General features: G+C 44.8%; 1 protein-coding gene and 1 long non-coding RNA gene across 8 annotated transcripts in view; one reads left to right on the forward strand and one right to left on the reverse strand.

Moving 5' to 3' along the window:
• RIPOR2 (RHO family interacting cell polarization regulator 2) overlaps positions 1 to 19110 on the forward strand; it is a 61915-nt gene that overhangs the window by 23888 nt on the left and 18917 nt on the right. For all 6 annotated transcript variants that reach the window (XM_048073484.2, XM_013181143.3, XM_066992710.1 and 3 more), the window contains exons 2-11: positions 4637 to 4763; positions 5861 to 6016; positions 6660 to 6738; positions 6955 to 6978; positions 7795 to 7848; positions 10573 to 10722; positions 11610 to 11673; positions 15791 to 15834; positions 16704 to 16829; positions 18731 to 18879. In XM_048073484.2, coding sequence (XP_047929441.2) covers positions 4637 to 4763; positions 5861 to 6016; positions 6660 to 6738; positions 6955 to 6978; positions 7795 to 7848; positions 10573 to 10722; positions 11610 to 11673; positions 15791 to 15834; positions 16704 to 16829; positions 18731 to 18879 — 973 coding nt within the window. The remainder of the gene's footprint in view (positions 1 to 4636; positions 4764 to 5860; positions 6017 to 6659; positions 6739 to 6954; positions 6979 to 7794; positions 7849 to 10572; positions 10723 to 11609; positions 11674 to 15790; positions 15835 to 16703; positions 16830 to 18730; positions 18880 to 19110) is intronic.
• On the reverse strand, positions 10639 to 18792 carry LOC106035985 (uncharacterized). Of its 2 annotated transcripts, XR_001207047.3 has the most exons (4): positions 18692 to 18792; positions 12252 to 12389; positions 11212 to 11367; positions 10679 to 10786 (listed from the first exon to the last, which is right to left on the reverse strand). It is a non-coding gene; the product is annotated as an uncharacterized lncRNA (long non-coding RNA). The 2 variants fall into 2 exon arrangements; XR_007166858.2 differs by lacking the exon at positions 11212 to 11367 and having other exon boundaries at positions 10639 to 10786.

The following is a 19110-nucleotide window of genomic DNA, read 5'->3' on the forward strand; positions in this document are numbered from 1 at the left end:
CCTGATACACCAGGAATTAGGAGCCTATGCACCAATGCACAGCAGTGTTCATCCTAAAAATGTTAAAACACTTGTGAGAGAGTTAATTTTCTTGTGAAAGCTTTTTTAATGCTTTTGAGTGCTCTTACCCATCTATTACTCTCAACTTTTTATATTAAAAAATCATCCACAAGAATGTCTAAATCGTCATCCAAGATGCATACCTCTATGCCTTCTAGGAGTCTAGGGAGCATGGAAACCATAAGTTCCAGGTGGCTGTTTGGGCTACTGGCCATGCTGGCCTCATATTGCCAAGGTAATTCAACAAACTCCGAAGGAAGAGGTTGGAAAATTGATATTAAAAAAGAATAGATTTTAGGCTACAAATGCAAGCGGCACCAGCTGAGTGCACGCTGAATGAACTTAGAATTGCACCGAGACTGAGTTTAGAACTGAATTGTGCTCTTTGGGTTTATTCATGCAAAGCAGAAAGAATTGGCTCACTGAGAGGACATGACTTCTAGGGTATAATCGGTTTCTTCCCTTGATGGATTTATTCTTTCGGAGGTGCTCACTTCTAAATGGGATTTTATTGCAATAAAGTGTTTTCACCTTTGTAAACTGGCCAGCTAGTCTGATTGTCAGAACATAATCCTTGACAGAGAGGAGAGGTGAACATATTCTTTCCTTTCGTTATTCAACAAGTTTCCAGTTCATTTGTTAGACATACCCCATTGCCAGGTTTTCAGACAAGAGAGGTTCCTAGCATGCAAAACTGATTCAATTGGCTTCTGCTGAGAAAGGTTTAGTGGACCCCCTCATCTTAGCTTACCCTAAGCAATTATCACCAGTGCGCAGACTGCAGATCAGCACAGGGAACGGCAGACAAAACATCTCACTATGGGGATTGCATCTTCTTAGATTCAAAGTGGGCCTTGAAATGTGTGCCGCACAAAAAAAAATCAGATAGGAACAAAGGATTATCAAGGATCTCTTCAGCCCTTGAATCCACTCTTACATTCCCATTTAATCAAGGATTATACATAATCCAAAAGCATCGCAGAAGCCTCTGAGCACCTAACCCTCATCTGCAGCTCCCTAACACTCTACAGCAAACCCTAGGCCCAGAGCCAAAACTGTGGATGCTACAAGGAGAGAGCAGGAGCAATCATGGGCACCACCACCACTCATGTTTTTATTGCTATGGTTGCTGGCACATGTGAAGTAAAAACAACTTCCCTCATCATATGGTGGTCTCTAGGTCAGTCGTGGGGAAAAAGCAAGCAAAAAGGGTCCAAACAAAAGTCAGTCTAGATTTAGCAAACATGATTCTCACTGAATTTCGCCTCTCTTAGTTGGAAGTTCACACTGTTTATCAGATATTTTGGCATTACTGGAGGTGCAAGTCCATTCAGAGGGTGACTAAAAGGGGCAGTCCTGTGGAAGTGATGGGCTCTGCAGTCCCTTCTCCTCTCATTAGCTCAGGCTCAGCTGTTCCGACTGAGAGATGGGGCTTTTATTTCCCCGGGGACAGACACATCATCAATTATCTGCCATTCCCTGCTGCACACTGTCAGTGAGTCGGGCAGAGAAAAATACTGATACAATTTCACCTTATCCCTTGACACTGCTGATGGGCTAATCATTCAGCTGCCACACACTTAGCACGGGCAATACTAATTACACTAATTGTGCTTATACACAGCGCATGTTTATATTAGCTAGTAAGCAGACTGGTGATTTTTAAAAAATGAAATATCAGTGGTTCATCAACTACATAGATTTTAAAATGTAAGTGTACCTGTTGGGTTCACTGCTGAGGCAGAAGTCTCAGATCTCAAAAGCTTTTAATACCATTTGAGATGTACAGTATGCTTTAATATTGAGAGAAAAATGCATGTTGTATCTAGAAGATGGTAGGATTATATCAGATAACTACTGAAGATGGACTGAGATACTTAGTCACTTGGTTGGAGCATCCCCAAAATCCCCTTAGGGGTGTGCATCTGTAGGGACACTGGTCAGTTCAGCAACAGATCTGAGTAAGTCCTTGTGGGATGAGCCTTACTGAAATTTCCCTAGTGACTACATATATGCATATAATCAGCAAACAGCCCTATTATTAAATTCAGAGGTAGGTTTGTTTAGTCGAACTATTGCTGCCAGCACAAATGCCTATGAATGGTTTAACAGGCAGGAAAATAAATCCCCCTCAACAAAGCGTTTTCCAACAACGTGACAAATACTCATCACCCAAAGCATATTTGCTAGATGTCGGTATCATAAATAATCCACGGACATGGTGCCCATGCGAATCTGGGCTAAGAGGCTGCTGCTGCTAAAGAGGGTCAGTGCAGCAGTGTGAGGTCAGCTGGAAATGTCTGAGATGTCGGCAATGTAAGTTTAAATCTTAAGAACAGATTGTGTTTGTACGGTGGAGGCAACCTCTAACCTGATGAACTGAAAAGGAATTGAACCCAACTGTGAGATTTCATCACTTCTGACTTCGTTACTTCCTTTTATCACAGCTTTCTTCTGTACAGAAATCCAACATACATTAATCGCCAAGATTATACATAACATATATTTATAGAGCGAGAGCATAAGCCAATCTGGGCTCTGACTTCTGAACATTTTATGCAAAAACAAAGCACAAGTAGCTCCAGGCAGGTCTCCAGTTTGCATTTCAATTGCACTTCATCCACACTTCCTTTCGGTACTGTGCGGAAAGGCTTCACTACTAAAGCGTTGGAAAGCCTCCTGAGCACTTCGGCAAAATAAGTGAAATAAATAAATCAGTAAATTCCTTTTCTGAGATTATTATATTTTTAAGCTTTCCCAAAGCAAAAGAAAACCTAACACTACCAGCGTGCACGCAAACGCTCAAAGGTTTTGTTCAGACCTTTGCCCTTCATTCATGTTAACACAAAAGATATTCACTGTGAGGAGGATGCTAGCATTTTTATATGAGTTTTGAATCCGAAGTAACTGTGTTTTTATAGCCAGCGTGGTCAGGACTAGCACCCGGCTTCAGGTTTGCTCTTGCTGCCATTATTTCCCGAGGAACAGCTGATGATTGGGCTGAATCTCCCAAGAGTGCCAGCGGGGTAAACCCGTCACGCCTGCCTCTGTGCTCCAGGAGCGGGGCCAGCCGCGTTGGAACGGCCTCCAGCTGTAAAGGTCTCCCAAAACAGAGTCCAGCCACATCCAGGCTGCTTACTGGAATAGCCTCTTGCCTGCGCTAATCCCCCAAACGTGCCTGGGGATCATTCAAGAAGGTTTTGGTTGGCGCAGCCAGCAAAAGAGAGATCTCAGTGGCTGTTCTTCCCCATGCTGACCAGGGACAAGGAGAGCTTTCCAGGACTACCCAGGCAGATCACAGCTGCCTACTGGTCACAGCAAAGGAGAAAATTCAGCTTAAATACACGTATCACAAAGCCAAGGTCATATCTGTGAGAGTTGCCCAGTCACACGGGGACCGAGCCAGTTCTCACTTCCCGAAGCTGGGAGATTGATGCCATTTGGGTTGTGTAACAGGGAGAACTTCGCATTGCTAATGGCGTTGACAATTCTGGAGCTGGAAGAAATATTTTTGGCAGAGCTCTTACAGAAATATTCCTGACAAAGCAGCTCTTCTTGGGCAATGCAGTCCTCTCCAGAGAGAAGTAGCTTGCCACGATGCCTAACACCACCTCAGAGAGTGTTTGTCCAGCCTAGCATTACAAACTAAACACAACTGGACTGTGCACAACATTTCCCCACATATTTGCTTTTTCCAGTGAGTGTTTGCCATGGAGGCACCACGTAGCTCTGCTCCTTATCTTCGATAAATAAATCTGGTTGTGGAGGCTCAGGCTGCAGATCCGTGGTCCTCATGATTGGCTCCCTTTTGGGCACTCAGCTCTGGATTGTTCTTCATTTGTGGGGACTGCTTTAAACGTGAGGCTGCTTTAAAAGCACCCGCTCAGCCCCTGCAGGCTGCAGTTTCACAAAGCATCAGCTCTGCTGCCTGCAGGCTGCTCCGGCCCCGCTACGCAGTCCTGTCTCAGCCCCAACCTCATCCACAGCTGTTGGAGGTGGAATGAACAGGGGGTACAGGACATGCCAGGGATGCCTTTTAAAATAGATGGGAAAAAAACTTTTTTTTTTTTCTTTCTTTTTTTTTTTTCAGTTATTTTTAAGCTGGCCTAGTTTCTCCATACGTATCACAGCACGACAGCATTAGCGCCCTGGGAAGGACGGAGGTGGTGGGTCCAGCGGGGTAGAGGACCTCTGCCTCCTTCTCCTTAGTTTGCTGATCCCTAAACTGAGGCTCAGTGCAGATGCCGAGCTGGGCACTTGAAATGAGCGCACACACACACCAAGAGCTTCCTCTCGTGTTGCCAAGGCCCCCTTGAAAGCATGAAACACAGAACATGTAAAACCCTCACCATCTCTGCTGTTTTCCAATAAAATTAGACATCCTTGTAGGCACTCCTGTGGTTTATTCTGAAAACAGGGCGATGGATCTCCATAGACTGGAGCAGGGAGTCATGTTCGAGCCGTGTCTGACAGCCCCTCGTGGGGCTGGGTCACCCCCTGGGATGCTGGGCAGTCCTGCCTTACCGTGCGCCTCTTGCCAGCCTCTGTCCCTGATGTTCCTTCTGTTGTTTTTCAGGAATATCCTCCCGGCTCCCAGAAATCATGTCAATAGGATCACATTCATTCTCTCCAGGAGGTCCTAATGGGATTATCAGGAGCCAGTCCTTTGCTGGCTTCAGCGGGCTTCAAGAGAGACGCTCCAGGCAAGTACCGTGCTCTTTAAGAGGAACTTCTGAGTCAGGTGCTAAAGGGGCCCTGGGGTTTGAAAGGTGAAAAAGAGGTGAGAGAGGACTGACTTCTCTCCAACTTGCAGAAAAAAAGTATTCTAGGTTAAGATATCTCTCTACATTGCGTGTATAATCAAGCTGTTATCCTGAGTCTTAACTACCGAATACTTCCCCTCCACCCTTAATGCAGGGCTTCCTCACATGCCTCAGAGTTGTGAGAACATTTCAGAGAACAATTTTAATTCCCTAATTTATACAGCGATCTTTTCACACGTAAAGTGCACGGAAGCACGATACGCTTCCCACCGCCCCCAGCTTCAGACCGCCGCTACCTAAAAGTCATTTTTCCCTGTGAATTCAAAGCAAGTCCCCTTCCTTCGCGGGGCTGCCTCAGCATCCTGCTGGGAGCGGAGCAGAGCTTGGGGGCAGAACCCTTCCTTGCGTTGTCTTTTGGCTAGGCAGGACTGCAGGCTTTGAGACAGGCATTTCCCAAGCCAGGAAGAAGCCCGAGAGGCTACTTTATAATTAGCTTCACCTTGTGCACCTCCACATCACCGGCTCAGGTCAGTGATGGTTGTTGGATGCTGATCTAGAGAAAAGTGCCCAAGGAGGCACCTACATGCAGCACAACTCTCCTCTATCCACAGTCCGTGCTCAACATCAGCAGCGTGATGCTGCCCTCCAGGCACATGCTTAACCACCCCCCAGTCTTCCTTAGGCGCCCCCAGGCTTTATGCCTGATATTATCTGGGCTCCTCTTTGCTTTTAGCCTCTTTATGGTGACGTGAGGCAGGACAGGCATGGGATGAGACAGAGAAAGGGCTGATGAGCCTGGGACTTAAGCCGGCATTCATATCTCAGAAAGGCAACTGGCACATCAAAAGCTGACAGCAAGTCCCAGGCTGCTCGGACCTCTCAGCCTGTAAACAAACACAGCCCTTTAACTGGCAGGCACGTAAGCAGAATCCCTTCTGCTAGCAGAGATAATATCAGGAAGATTTCTTTAAGCTACGCTTCTTCGAGATCATTATGATTTATAGGGATTTCCCCCCTCTTTAATGTTCGCTTTGCAGGTGTAACTCTTTTATTGAAAATTCCTCTGCGCTCAAGAAGCCCCAAGCGAAGGTGAAGAAAATGCATAATTTGGGCCACAAGAACAGCACCACCCCCAAGGAGCCCCAGCCCAAAAGGATGGAAGAGGTCTACAGGGCCCTGAAGAATGGCCTGGAGTAAGAGCCTTTATTGTGCTTGCCGACTGAAGCTCTCTGTGACATTTTAGACCCTAGAATGACATTTCACAGGAGCAGAGATCCTTAATCATAGGCTAGAAGAGTGCACCTGTTGGAGTCTTCGTTGTAAGACTTTTGATTGGAAATACTTGTAGGGGAAATGGGGAAGAATCCCAATTCCGCTAAGTTTGATAGGAAAGCTCCCAAGGGCTGGGATTTCAACAGTAAATGTTTTTTTGTTTTTGTTTTCCTCCAAATTTCCTTGAGTCATATCAGAGGCTTGTATCGCCCTTCAGATAACGTCCCAGGTGATAATGGGGCTTTTACCAGCCAGACAGGAGAGCAGTGATTGGAAGGCCCCAGCCCGTAAACCAAGCAGCAGACAGCTTGGTTGAAAGTGGTCGTTCAGCGACAGGAAAACACCGAGCTCTTATACAAAGATAAATAACTGGCTCCTACTTTTTCTCTGAAAGGCAGCAAGGAAGCTGGTTTTAGGACAGATCAATGCAAATGCATTTTTGTCTGAAAGCGCACCCAGGGAGGAAAGCCATTTGTTGCAGAGATTTCCTTTTACGACTCTCAGCAATCGGCTCCGTTACGTGCCGCAGAGCTCACGCCTCCCTTCTCTGGTTTGTGTTTACAGCGAGTATCTGGAAGTTCACCAGACAGAGCTGGACAAGTTGACTGCTCAGTTAAAAGACATGAGAAGAAACTCACGCCTGGTACGTGTCACGCTTTTTATTGGGTAGATGCACTACAATCTTCCAGAGGTACTGGAGCAGGCACGGGCTGGGAGTGGGAAGCTGGAAATTTGCGTGTGTGCTGTTTGTCCCTTCCAGATCTTGTTTTTGATTTCTCTTCACTTATATTACTTTCTCGTGGTTCTCTGTTGCTGTTACGTTTCAAAATAAATCACAATTTCCTCTTCTCTGTTGCAGGGAGTCCTGTATGATTTAGATAAGGTACGTTACTCTCTTTGACACTTCTTGCAACAAGGGTTAATAGTTGTACGATGCATGAAGCTGGCATGGGAGACCTCTCTCAGCCAAATCTATTAGTCAGGCCAACCCCATCGATGCTTCACAATCTGGACATTCACAAAGAGCAGGACAAATGCCCCAGAGGAGTAATTCAGTTGGAGGTGGGCTCTCTGGTAGCTGTCCTTGGGATAGCTCTGGCCTGCACAGTCATCTCTCATCCCTGCTCCTGCCAATGCTGGGGAATAACAAGTTGAAAAATTTAAAATATTCTTCCCCTTGGGAAATTTTGGGTGAAACAAAAGAAAAGCTTTCAAAAAAACTTTCCTGAACGATCTGGCTTTTTCAGTCAAAATACTAAGCTTGTTTTTGCTTTCAAAAACAGTTTATTCAGAAAAAGAATTGATTTTGAAATGCAAAACCTCATCAATTTTAATACAGGTTTTCAAAGTACTGAAAAAATACAGTTTTCCAAGCCAAAAAGTCTCACATTCCTTAACAACAACAACAACCTAGGAAATTTTTGTCAAGGAAAACCTATGCAGACCCCACCAGAAAGCCTTTTTTTTTTAAGAAAAAAAAATATATGTTATATAGATGCCAATGAGCTCTATGTTTTCAGCAGCAGATTAATCATAATAAGGTGTGGCAGTCAATTCTGGATTTGTGGGCACCGAAGCCCTGCACGTTTTAAGGAGTTCCTTGGACTCCCATGAACCCAAAGACATGAGCAGAGCTAGTAGAGATGTCCTACTGCTGCATTCAGTTGTGCCTCACCCTCTGCTTCTCTGTTTCCTCCAGCAAATCAAAGCAGTGGAGCGGTACATGAGGAGGCTGGAGTTCCACATCAGCAAGGTAACGAGCGTCCTTAGCATCTGTCTTCTGCACCAGCTCTTACGTTATGAGGAAAACAAACCCTTGTCCAAAAAGGTGCCCCTCCACACCAGTGCTGACAAAGCCTCTCCCACATTCAGTATTTTTGCTGTAACCACTTGGAGGTCAGAGACAAAGGAAGCGGTTTGCAGCTTCTGATGCCCAGCTGTTCTCCATGCCCCATGACACTCCTGTGTGCTTTTAGCCATACAGAGAACCTGGGATCAGACAGCTGCTGTGGAAAGTCTCTCTCACAGCATGTTTATTTTCAAACTATAGGTAGAAATGGAGTTACAGCTGAAAGCAATCTAGTTCAGCAGTTGTTTCCACTGTACACCATGGCTAGACTGGAGTTATTCCCAGTTTTCACTGCTAATGCTTCTTCTGCGTGGCTTGGTGGGCCCACATCTGCTTGATTACATCGGTGAGAATGAGTCTATCGTACCCAGTAGAGGTACTGGTGATTTATACCAACACATTTTCGAGCTGGACAAAATCCACAGCATGTATTCTCTCGGTTGTAAACATATCTGCTAGCTATTAGTTACTTTCCTGAGCCTGACAAAAGAATGAATTATTTTTGACGGATGAAATGTCTTTTGAGAGTTGTTTGAAAAGCGTTCATGCAGCTTGAAGTGCTCCAATTATGACAGCCCATCCAAACCTTTTAATTTCATGTTCTCTTACTCTCAGAGCTGAAAAAGTCACCAGGCAATAGGCTGAAAATTTGTTCCCCAAACCACCTTCTCTCTTGCTGGCAACATGAATGGCAAAATTATTGCTTGAAGAACATTTCCATTCACGTCCTTCCCACTCCAGCTGCTCAGAGCTAATGGCTTCTGTGCTTATAATAGGAATGAAAAGCACCAAACGCAAGAGGTAACGCTGGTCAGCCGAGCACATTAGTTCACTTTCTGTAACCCACAGCAACAGAGGCAGGAAGAGCAGAGGTGCACAGCATTAAAACTCATGGCCTTGCTCAGGTGGTGGCACACTGCTGATCCTGATCAAGCCCCGGAGGAGGGCTCTTTTGGCAGGAGGCTGTGCCGTGCTGAACGGGGGCACCCGCTCTCCCTAAAACGGGACGTGAGGAGCAGAGAGCTCATCTGTCAGGGTGGCTAAGCGTGTCCCCACCATGCAGGACGCCAGCCCCAGGTCAACGCTCCACACTACCAGCAGGAGTAAATACCAAGGGACAGCTATTTATAGGAGCTGTCTTTAGCATGGGGAGCGGTGCGGACTTGCAAGAGAAATAGTGGTGGATGACACTCCAAGAAGCTTTTCCCCGTAACTTTGAAATAGCAAAATGCTGCCAGCACTTCCATTACTCCTTGATGCACTGTTTCACCTGCAAAGCAGTTCCCATGTCAGCTGGAGATCCCTCATTAGGGGCTCCAGCCATCAGGAGTCCAAATTCACCTTGTAAAAACCAAGGTCATGCTTTGAAGCTGTCAGGGAGAGCAGTCCTGCTCCAAATAGGTGGTGACACCTTCTGTCGGAGGTTAAGCAGGCTTAGAAAAACGGAAATAACAGCACACCTGGATGGTCGCATCAGGATCTTTCCTAGTGCAGCAAAACAGTCATAGACTTAGGAAGCCAAGGCACTGGAAGCTTTCATGGAGAGAAATTCTGCTGTGAAAACCCACTAGTGAGCACTAGAGTGCACAGGGCAGCCACTTGATGTCAGAGAGAACGAAGGGAAACAGTTATTCTAGGTAAAAAACAAATATCATCCTATCTTAGAAGGGACATTAGAAGAAGATCTATCTTTCTCTATTCCTTTCTCCCTCCTCACCCTGATAAATTTAGATTAGAAAGCCTGTCATCTAGCAGCTTAAGCTTATATAGATGAAGTTATACCATTGTAGATGCCCAATGAACAGCTTGGATGGAGTAAACATACACCTTCGGTGCAGGGATTAGAGGGAAAAGGGAAACCAAAGCATGAGACATAAATCCATCACACTCTGAAGCTAGATCCGGGTGAGACTATAAATTGTATGCAACCAAGTTTTGCAAAACCTCCAGAGCTGCTTACTAAATGTCTGGAGTCCACATCATGCCAAGGACTGAAGGAGATTACTAAAAAGTTATGTGTCTGTGGAACTGAAGTTCAAAATATTTTCTGAATTTGACATCAGCTGTTCCTAAACGTTTCCTGATTCTGGCTACATCTCCTAGTTCTGGAGGATTAGTCTCAACCCACAGCTGGTGTTAGCAATCCTGAAGGTATTGCTGGCCCTGATAAATGTGCCTTTTAATGTGTCTGCTCCCATTTAGCAGTCTGGACATTGCACTTGCCTTTGAAAGAGCTCTTCCACACCAATACATTTCAGAAGCTTGCTGCATTCCTGCCATACAGCAGCAATTGCACGTGTCCCAGACTGGGGGGGGAAGGCAGCAGCAATGGCTAAAGGCATGCACAGGGCAAGCAGGTGAATTGCTGACAGCATCTACTGTTGCTGTAATGAGATTTTTGCACCAGAAGTTATTTTTATCTCATGTTGTCAACTGTAACAGTATCACAGCTTCATTTGCTTATTCTAGATCTAATGGTTTACCACTTGTTTGGCTTCGTTCCCTTGCATCACACACTATTTCAGTTTGTTGGCTTTATTTTGTTGAGTTCTCCGGTGTTGTGTTTTTTGTTTGGCTTTGTTGTTGTTGTTTTTTTTTTTTTCAATACAACCTTGTTATTCCCTCCAGGTGGATGAGCTTTATGAAGCCTATTGTATCCAAAGACGTCTCTGCGACGGTGCAAGCAAAATGAAGCAAGCCTTTGCAATGTCTCCTGCCAGCAAAGCAGCTCGAGAGAGTTTAACTGAAATCAACAGGAGTTACAAGGAGTACACAGAGGTACATCTTCGTTAGTTCAACTGTTTTGCTCTTGCACTGTCGGAAGGCCACAGAAACTTTGCCACTGGTTTCAAAGAGATAAAGGGGTTAAAATAAAATCAGTGAAGGATTTTATTTCTTAATTTATCTTCAGGTGAATGCCTGATATAAAGATGGATGACATGAGCCCAAAGAGCTCCTTGAAATAATAATTATGATCCTCAAGACCAGGGTTATACCCAGAAACCACTGCATGTTAAACAGTAAATCTGCCCCGAAGATAGATATGTTGCAGCTATATATGCTCCCTTCCACCCTGCAGATGCCAGGTTGTCTGGAACAAGCAGATACCTGCTGCATCCCATCCAGTATTACTTGCTGTGATCACCACCTATTTTATTAAACAGGCAGCAAATTAAGCAGGGTCTAAGTGTTGCAAACATCACAGCGCACAAACTGTGGCATCCTTCTTCGATCTGAGGGAAAAGCTAGAGGGGGTCCAGTACCCACCTCCCACTGTCTTTTTTTCTTAATGTAGTCCACGTTTCTTGAAACGTTAACAGCATGCTGGGAGCCACTTTGGCACAGAGCTGCTGCTGGCACACATCCTGGCTGGAAAGGACTGGGAGAGTGACCGGGTTACACTGCAAGGGCCACAAAAGGGTGCTGCCAACACAGGAATTAGAGAGCAACAGAAGAGCACGGGGTTACATTCAGCTTCGGTGCAAGCAGGCATAGCTCAGCCGCTGTTTTTAGGGCCAGATTTAGCTAAACAGCAAGGGTAGCTCTGGCATATTGGTTTTATTGCAAAATGCCTTTCATCTGCGTAACAGAAACTTTTATTTCCAAATAGACCTTAAAAAAAAAAGAGGGTTTGTTTGACCTCACTATTCTGTCTTCCAACACAGAACATGTGTACCATAGAAGCAGAGCTGGAAAACCTATTGGGGGAGTTTTGCATCAAGATGAAAGGTAATTGCCTTTTCACATTTCCCTTCTTTGAACAGCAGAAGTCTGCATATGTTACTGAGGGCACTGAGATGCACTAGTTTTATATGGACTTATAATAGGTGTGCTTTTCCCTCACTGCACCAATTGCTGAGCCTTCAAACCCTGACTTGCACCTCTGCCCACTGGAAAGGTTCCCAGAGCTGGGAACATCAAAGCTTACAGAGAAAATTTCAAGATGATGATTTTTGTTTTCAAGGGAGATGTGCTAATTAGGCTCCCCAAACACTCCTCTCAACAGCCAAAGCGATTCAGTTTTGAAGGCTGCTGCACCTTTTGCCTCTACCTCCACAACCCTTTAAGAAGACGGGTAGGAAATTATGTGAATACCCACAGAGCTGAAGTTCAAAATACTTTCTTAATTTGACAGTGTCTGTTTCCACATCTTTTACTTTTGCCAATTTTCAGTACTACCTTTTGTAAGCAAATGTAAAAAAGCAAAGACCCAAGGGTAGTTTACCACTGAAACACCTAGATAACTCTGTGGTAGCACATTTTACTCTTTGTCTTTATGGGTTTTAATAATGTGGAATCAGTTTTACCTGAAGCCCATTGCAGTGAATCACTAGGCATCACTAATGCTGTTATTCCTGTAGCATTAAATGTCTTAAAGAAGTGATCATGGGGGGAATCTTTTTTGGATTCCATTTCCTTTTTCAATCACTGGCATGAAAATAGTCCTGTAAAAATAAAAATTAAAAAAAAAAATCAGGATCTAAACATTCATGCACTTGTAATTCTCCAGCTGAAATACTAATGATGGACTTTTTAGAGCTCACAAATCTTACACAGGGTTTTGCCTCTGCCTACCCTGTCACACACAGGAGTTAGTTGTGTCCAGCTGTTGCAGTGCATGAGACGTGATCTAGCTTAGATCAAGTTAAAATTAGTCACTTCGTGCTCCCATCGTAGAGGAAACAAGTGCAGCAGCTTTTGTAGGTCTCCTAGCTGCATCCCAGAGCACCAAACCTCATGTTTTAAAGCCCCCAGTCAGTTACTGGAAAGGCAGTCAAAGATGCGTAGATGCAAAGCTACCAGATGAACATACAGAGATGGAGCCAGATATTTGTATACAGAAGCCCATAGCAGAAGTGCAGTGTGGACACACTGAAGCAAACCCAAGGCCATGCAGTGCAGGAAGGGAACTGCACCAGGTCGTGTCCCTCAGGGTGTTTCCTTATGTGCTGTGAATGCAGCGCAACGTAGAGCTCGTGGCAGCAGGACTTGTTGCAGAAGACATTGGGGGCACTATGAGTGACTGGGCTGAAAAGGTCTGGACCCTTTTCTGTCTTGTATGCCCAAGTCCTCCAGCAAAGCCCACGGGCTGCAGAGAAGCCAGGGTGCTGTGCTCAGGTGCAGGGGTAGAGACCAAACCACGGACAACAGCCACTTCTAAACACAGCTCTCGTAACGTGAAAGAGCCCAAATTAGAAAATAGCAAAGAGAAATGCCATATCATTAAGTATTCTCTAATTAGGACACCTAGGATTTCTGTCTAGATAATTTCGCCGAGGAATGGGAATCCAGTAGGACAATCCAGCCTTTGCTGTTGGCACAGCTCAGAGCAGCTCTAGCACAAAAGCCTAGAGATCATGTAGCAAGCTTCCCCCTTTCATTACACTGTGGCACATCCAGCTAGTGTTAGGATCTAATGTTAAAATCAAAGTGTTCCTCTCCCCCAAGCTCATCTGTTCCCAGCCACTCCAGTGACAGTTATTTTTATTTTGTGTCCTCCATCGCACACACTGAAAGCAAGCCAACCCACACAGCACTGTCAGGAAGTAGGGGGCCCACGCTGCTTTTGTGATATATATAATTTTAAAAAGTCTAATCATTTTTCAAAATGAAGATAATAATCTTGCCAGCAGGCTTAAATTGCTGCTAAGGATTAGTCAGGTGTTGAAATTAAATAGGAAAACCCAGTATGGGGCCATAGAAGTCCCTGTATGGAAGCTGCACGCCCTGTTCTGATGTGCAGGGAAGGACCCCTACACCTCTTTGAAGTGCCAGGGCATCAGAAGGTGAAAAATTCAGCCATTTCAGAGTAATACACTGGCCCAACACCACAGGGACTCTGCAACACCCAACCCAGAGCAACCACCAGAGCCCTCCCGCCCAGCCTTCTGCACCCGAGCAAAGCTGTGCATGCTGCAGGAGCCTTCAGGTGCCCCGTGCACAAAGGATGCTAGTGCCCTGATGCTTTACTACAGCCACCTAATGGCTCAGTCCCCTAATTAATTATACTGACCTCTTGTGAGCAACCTCCTGTCCCCACCTGCACTGCAAGCCCAGTATGCTGCCTTTACAAATCCACAATGCTTGAAGTGGTACAACAGAGCCATTGGCTCCTGCCACACATTTAGTCCCCAGGAGTCACCAAAAACATGTTTCCTGTGACAGTACGTATCCACTGTGCCCACATCAGGCTGGAGAGCCTTGAGCAGCACCAACAGCCTCGAGAGCCCATTTCTAGACCCAGCTCCCACCCCACCATCCGTGTCCCCCTGCCCAAAACGGTGCCTGGCAGGGCTGGTCACCGCACGCAGGCCTCGGCTCCACACACCCCACGCACAGAGCCCCCAAGCTGTGCCCCCCCCTCCCCATCCACTGAGCAGAGAAAGGGCCTTTTGTTTTCCTCAGATGCTCTCAGTGATGTGTCCCAGCAGAGATCAAATTCCCTTATAAAAGCATGCCTAGGGAGAGAGGAGCAGCAGCAGAGTGCTAGTAAGTTTAAATTATTTATAAACAGTAAATAAATTAGAAAGGAATGGGTAACATGAGCTCTGAGCAAAGGCCTCTCTGTTCTGCTAACCAATAAGATGAGTGAAGAAAACTGTTTTCTGGTCAAAGAAATGAAAGAGAAGGATCAGCAGATCACAGGGACGGGCCATGACTGTGTACGGTCCAGCTGTAGCCCAGTAAATAAAACCAACACTAGGGTTCATCTCGTGCTTATTTTAACACACCTATATACATATATGTTTTCAGCCATGGCATTTTAGTATAAACGCAGTCCAAAGGCCCCAGAAAATGCAATTCTCATCTCTGCCGTGACTTTATGCATGTTTGCAGACTGGTTTCTCTGGGTGTTGCAGCACTGCAGGCAGAATCTGATAGAAGATTACAAAAATATCTGTGGCTGCAGTAAGACTGAGCAGCTACAGAAAATGAAGTAATTATTTATTTTTTAATAGCAAAACAAGTGCAATAGCAACCAAATGAGGAGATCTGTGAGGAAGGAGGGATTCCCTCTGTGGAGGGAGAGGATGAGGTGACTGGAAAGCAGCTCGTTGCATCCTGCAGAAGAGCAAGGCCAGGATGGGAACTGTAACCTCCCTGCGATTTCAAGATAGTCACAAGCCCTAGGAAACTTTCCATTTTGTACTCACAGTGCCAGTATAGAAATAGCATCATGACACCCTTTTAAGAAAAATTCCCAAACATATGCCACAAGTGCTTTGCTGCACTACCTCACCCTTCTGGGGAAAGGCAGGAGAGATCTTGTGTTACAGATGTCAGCCGTGGCTCTTGATGTAGTTACTGCTGAAAGACACTCGGGTAGCGTGGGAATGATCCCGTTATGGATGTGCCAAGCAGCAGGAGCCCCTCTCACCGTGTTTCTGTTAAGAAGTTCCAACAAGGAGCCTGTGTTATAATGTATAGCTCGGTCTGATTTGGATTAAGCAGCAAGCACTGCATGATAATCAGCAGCTCGCCTACGCTTCACGATAGTCAGGGCGTTAAGCTCGGTTTCTAAAGGCAGATGATGTCAGGAAGTTGTTTCTTTTTTTTTTAATATATATGTAATTATTATAAAAAAAAAAAAATTATGCCTGGAGGGGAAAAAAAAAAGCAGCTGGGAAGTGCAAATCTTTGATATGCACAAAACCACAATGCATTTTTTTTTTTATTATTTTTTTGGTATAAAATAGAGATAAGAAATCCCACGCGTCCCTGCAGGGTGCGGGCTGCTGCCCTCTCCTGTCACAGCACAGCAGCTGCCTGGCACCTAGTGAGGTTGGGGTGTCTTGGGGGGACTGTCCACCCACTCTGACCGCTGCTCGCTGTCTTTCCTCCCCAGGTCTGGCTGGCTTCGCTCGACTCTGCCCCGGGGATCAGTATGAGGTATGCCACGCTTGGTTTCTGGTTTGATAGCAAAAGAATTAAATGGGAAGCAGATTTCTGCCACTTTGTACTCTGTGGTGAATAAAACTTAGGGACATCTACACGCCAAGGAACAGCTGTTAGCTTTCCTGTAAACTCTCTGAAAAACATCACAGATCTCTCTCTGTCTGCCTATATCAGGACATCTGTCACAAGACCTGAAAATTATATTTGGAGCACTGGGTGTTAGCTACTCCATGAGCTACAAGCTTTTTTTTTTTTTTTTTTTTAAATAATCACAACCAAAAAGCCTTATTTCTCCCAGAAATATCATCTTGATCTTGACAAACATTTCTAATCCCTCTGGAAAAAAAAAAGCACATACCCCATCCCATGCATGCAGATCAAATTGAAGAAGTCCTTGCAAGCATCCTTTACTGGATGCTGAGGCTTTACTTGGTCATGAAGCAGAGCAGCAGAAAGACAAAATCACCATTTCTTGAGACCCCAATGCTACACACTGCGAAGCTGTGTCAGTATCTCAGGTCACTGCAGTGCTCCAGTGGAGAACATCAAGAACAGGTTCATTAGTGAGGGATTAGGATCAAAGCCTCAAGCTCTGTCCAGAACAGAGCTGCACCTGCAAAAAATTTGGAGCAGCTTGATGACAGATCCCCCCTACCTGCACTTCACAGCTGTCTCGATCATCAATTCATTTGTCCCCAGTCTTGTGCATGCATGGAGCTTTTCCTCCTGGCTTGATGGGAAGCAGAAGGGCAGCACCTACAGCACTAACTCTTCCAACCTATTTCAGACCCTTTCCCCAATTCTGTTTCTGATACTTGTGCCTCAAGAGAGTAGATTTCTCAAGATGGACTTTTCTTTCTCAGATTTTCATGCGTTATGGTCGCCAGCGATGGAAACTGAAAGGCAAAATAGAGGTGAATGGCAAGCAAAGCTGGGATGGAGAAGAAATGGTTTTCCTCCCTCTCATTGTTGGGCTGATCTCCATTAAGGTACGCATGCTAACTCCTTTGCCTGCAAGCAAGGCAAAAGCCAAGAGGCTGCCTTTACATGCACCATCATCAAAAATACAGAAGCAAATCATTAAACTTTTTAGAAATGCATCATCATTAGTATTTCCAACACACCTACTAGAATGAAATGGTATAGGACTGCCTGATCTTAGGTGCTACAAGACTAATCAGTTTGGGAGCCCTGTGGGAGAGGTTGCCTTCCTAGACTGGTGGCTTTACTAACACAGCCCTTGCCTCACATCACTTTCCAGCAGCTCTTAGTTATTTGCACCAAAGCAAGGGAAAGTTAGTAACCAGTTTGCTAACAGCATTCAGCAAAACAAAAAACAAAAAAAAAAAAGAAAATCCACTGCTGATTAATTTGTTAATACTGCTCAGGTAAGAGAGCAACATCTGTTAACCCAGAGAAAAACAGAGGTCTCTAGTTCAAATGCACCTAGGGGTCAGTTGGGCATGAGCTAGAATAGTCATGAGGTCCCACCCCACCACCCTGCACAAACAGGAGCAGTACACAAACTTGTGCACCTGATATTTTTTGCAGCTTCCTAGAACACAGCAGTTCCCAAAATTTCTTAGTGCCTACAGCCTCCACTTGCCTCCAGCTCCATGCCCTGTCCCATAGGGAAAGAAAAACGCTCACAACCCAGCAGTGACTTTTCCTCCTAGACAAAAGTTTTTCTACCACTGCTCCATTCCCTTACTGCCCCAGACCTCCCCAGAGTTCTCTTCTGGTTGAAAAATTCATGTGCTCATCTGCTTTCCTACCAACATACCTCCAATCCAGAGATGCTCATTCCCTGATTCCTGTCTAAAAACTGCTGCTAATAATTAGTCCATGGGTCCCTGCTTAAGCAGGTGAAGCCTAAGGAGTGTCTTGAAAGTCAAAGGAAACGTTCAACTTAAGCACTGCAAAAACCTCATGAAAAAAAAAAAAAGGTAGTTTCAAAACACCAGCAAAATAATCCTGGATGTGCCAGACAGCAGATTTGCATAGAAAGTCAAGCTGTAGCACATGGTGAGTCACTCTCCTAAATTTAACAATACAGATTTAAGGTGGAAGGCTTGGTGAGAACACTTTCCTGTAGCACACGAGCTATAAATGAGAGCCCCAGTACCGTTAAAGTTAACATGTAAATTCTCACTCCTTTATGGGCTCTCTACAAATGCTTTCATGATGAAAGTTCAGGAACTGACTTTCAAGTAAATAGCCAAAGATTTGTTTGTATAGGAGCTACACATATAATCATCCCTCTGAATTTTCAGGCAGGGATAGATAAATACACATGCAAGTTTGAATAGTACTGTGCTCTACTCTTAACCATAAAAGCATATATAGAAGTAGTTCCCTACTAATAGATTTATGGAAGTCATCACCAAAGACCACTGTAGATACAACCAACTGCATAGGTTCAGAGTTACAGGCAACAAATAGACAAGAGCTCCCTTGGGAGTTACTCAGTAGGCAAGCTACCTCAGGAGATACCCCGACAAGAAAATTGTCTATTGCTGGGAAAGTATTAGATGGAAAAACACCAAGTACACCATGCCTGTTATTAGTCTTTCCTTAAGTTCCGCTTATGCTCACTGCAAATTACCAAATACAAAGCTGGATAACACTTGGTCTGACCCAGTGTGGTTGTTCTCTTTTGACACTCATAATAAATAAATAAATATACCTGCATTTTGTAAGCATAATCATACACAGCTATACACTTATTAAAAAAATAAAAATATTTTTTCCCCAAAGAGGCAACAAACATTCGTATCTTAGAAGCCTTTGAAGCAAGGTGTCCTGACCAGGAAAAACAAAAATATTGCCTTGTAATTAAGGTTTTCAATACCTTGTATAGTCCTAAATATCCTGTTCTTCTCTCTTACAGGTCACAGAGGTGAAAGGACTTGCTACTCACATCCTAGTGGGAAGTGTTACCTGTGAAACAAAAGACCTGTTTGCAGCTCGACCTCAGGTGGTTGCAGTAGACATTAACGACCTTGGCACAATAAAGCTGAACCTTGAAATCACCTGGTAGTAAGTAGAAGAGGTTGGGTGGTTTCTGGGTGAAGAAGCTGTTGTTTGTTTAAAAAAATTAAAAAAAAAAAAAAAATCAACTGAACAGAAAAGGTCTACGTGGTCTCTTCTCTCCTTGTAGAAGAAACTGTAGTTTAAAAGCTGGCTTTTGTGGGCTTCATACATGGCCTGAGGGTGGTGGGAAATCTCTTGGCGTTGTCCACCTGCATTGGTAGGCATGGGTAAGCTGAC

The sequence above is a fragment of the Anser cygnoides genome, chromosome 2 (assembly GCF_040182565.1).
Source record: "Anser cygnoides isolate HZ-2024a breed goose chromosome 2, Taihu_goose_T2T_genome, whole genome shotgun sequence".
NCBI lineage: Eukaryota > Metazoa > Chordata > Aves > Anseriformes > Anatidae > Anser > Anser cygnoides.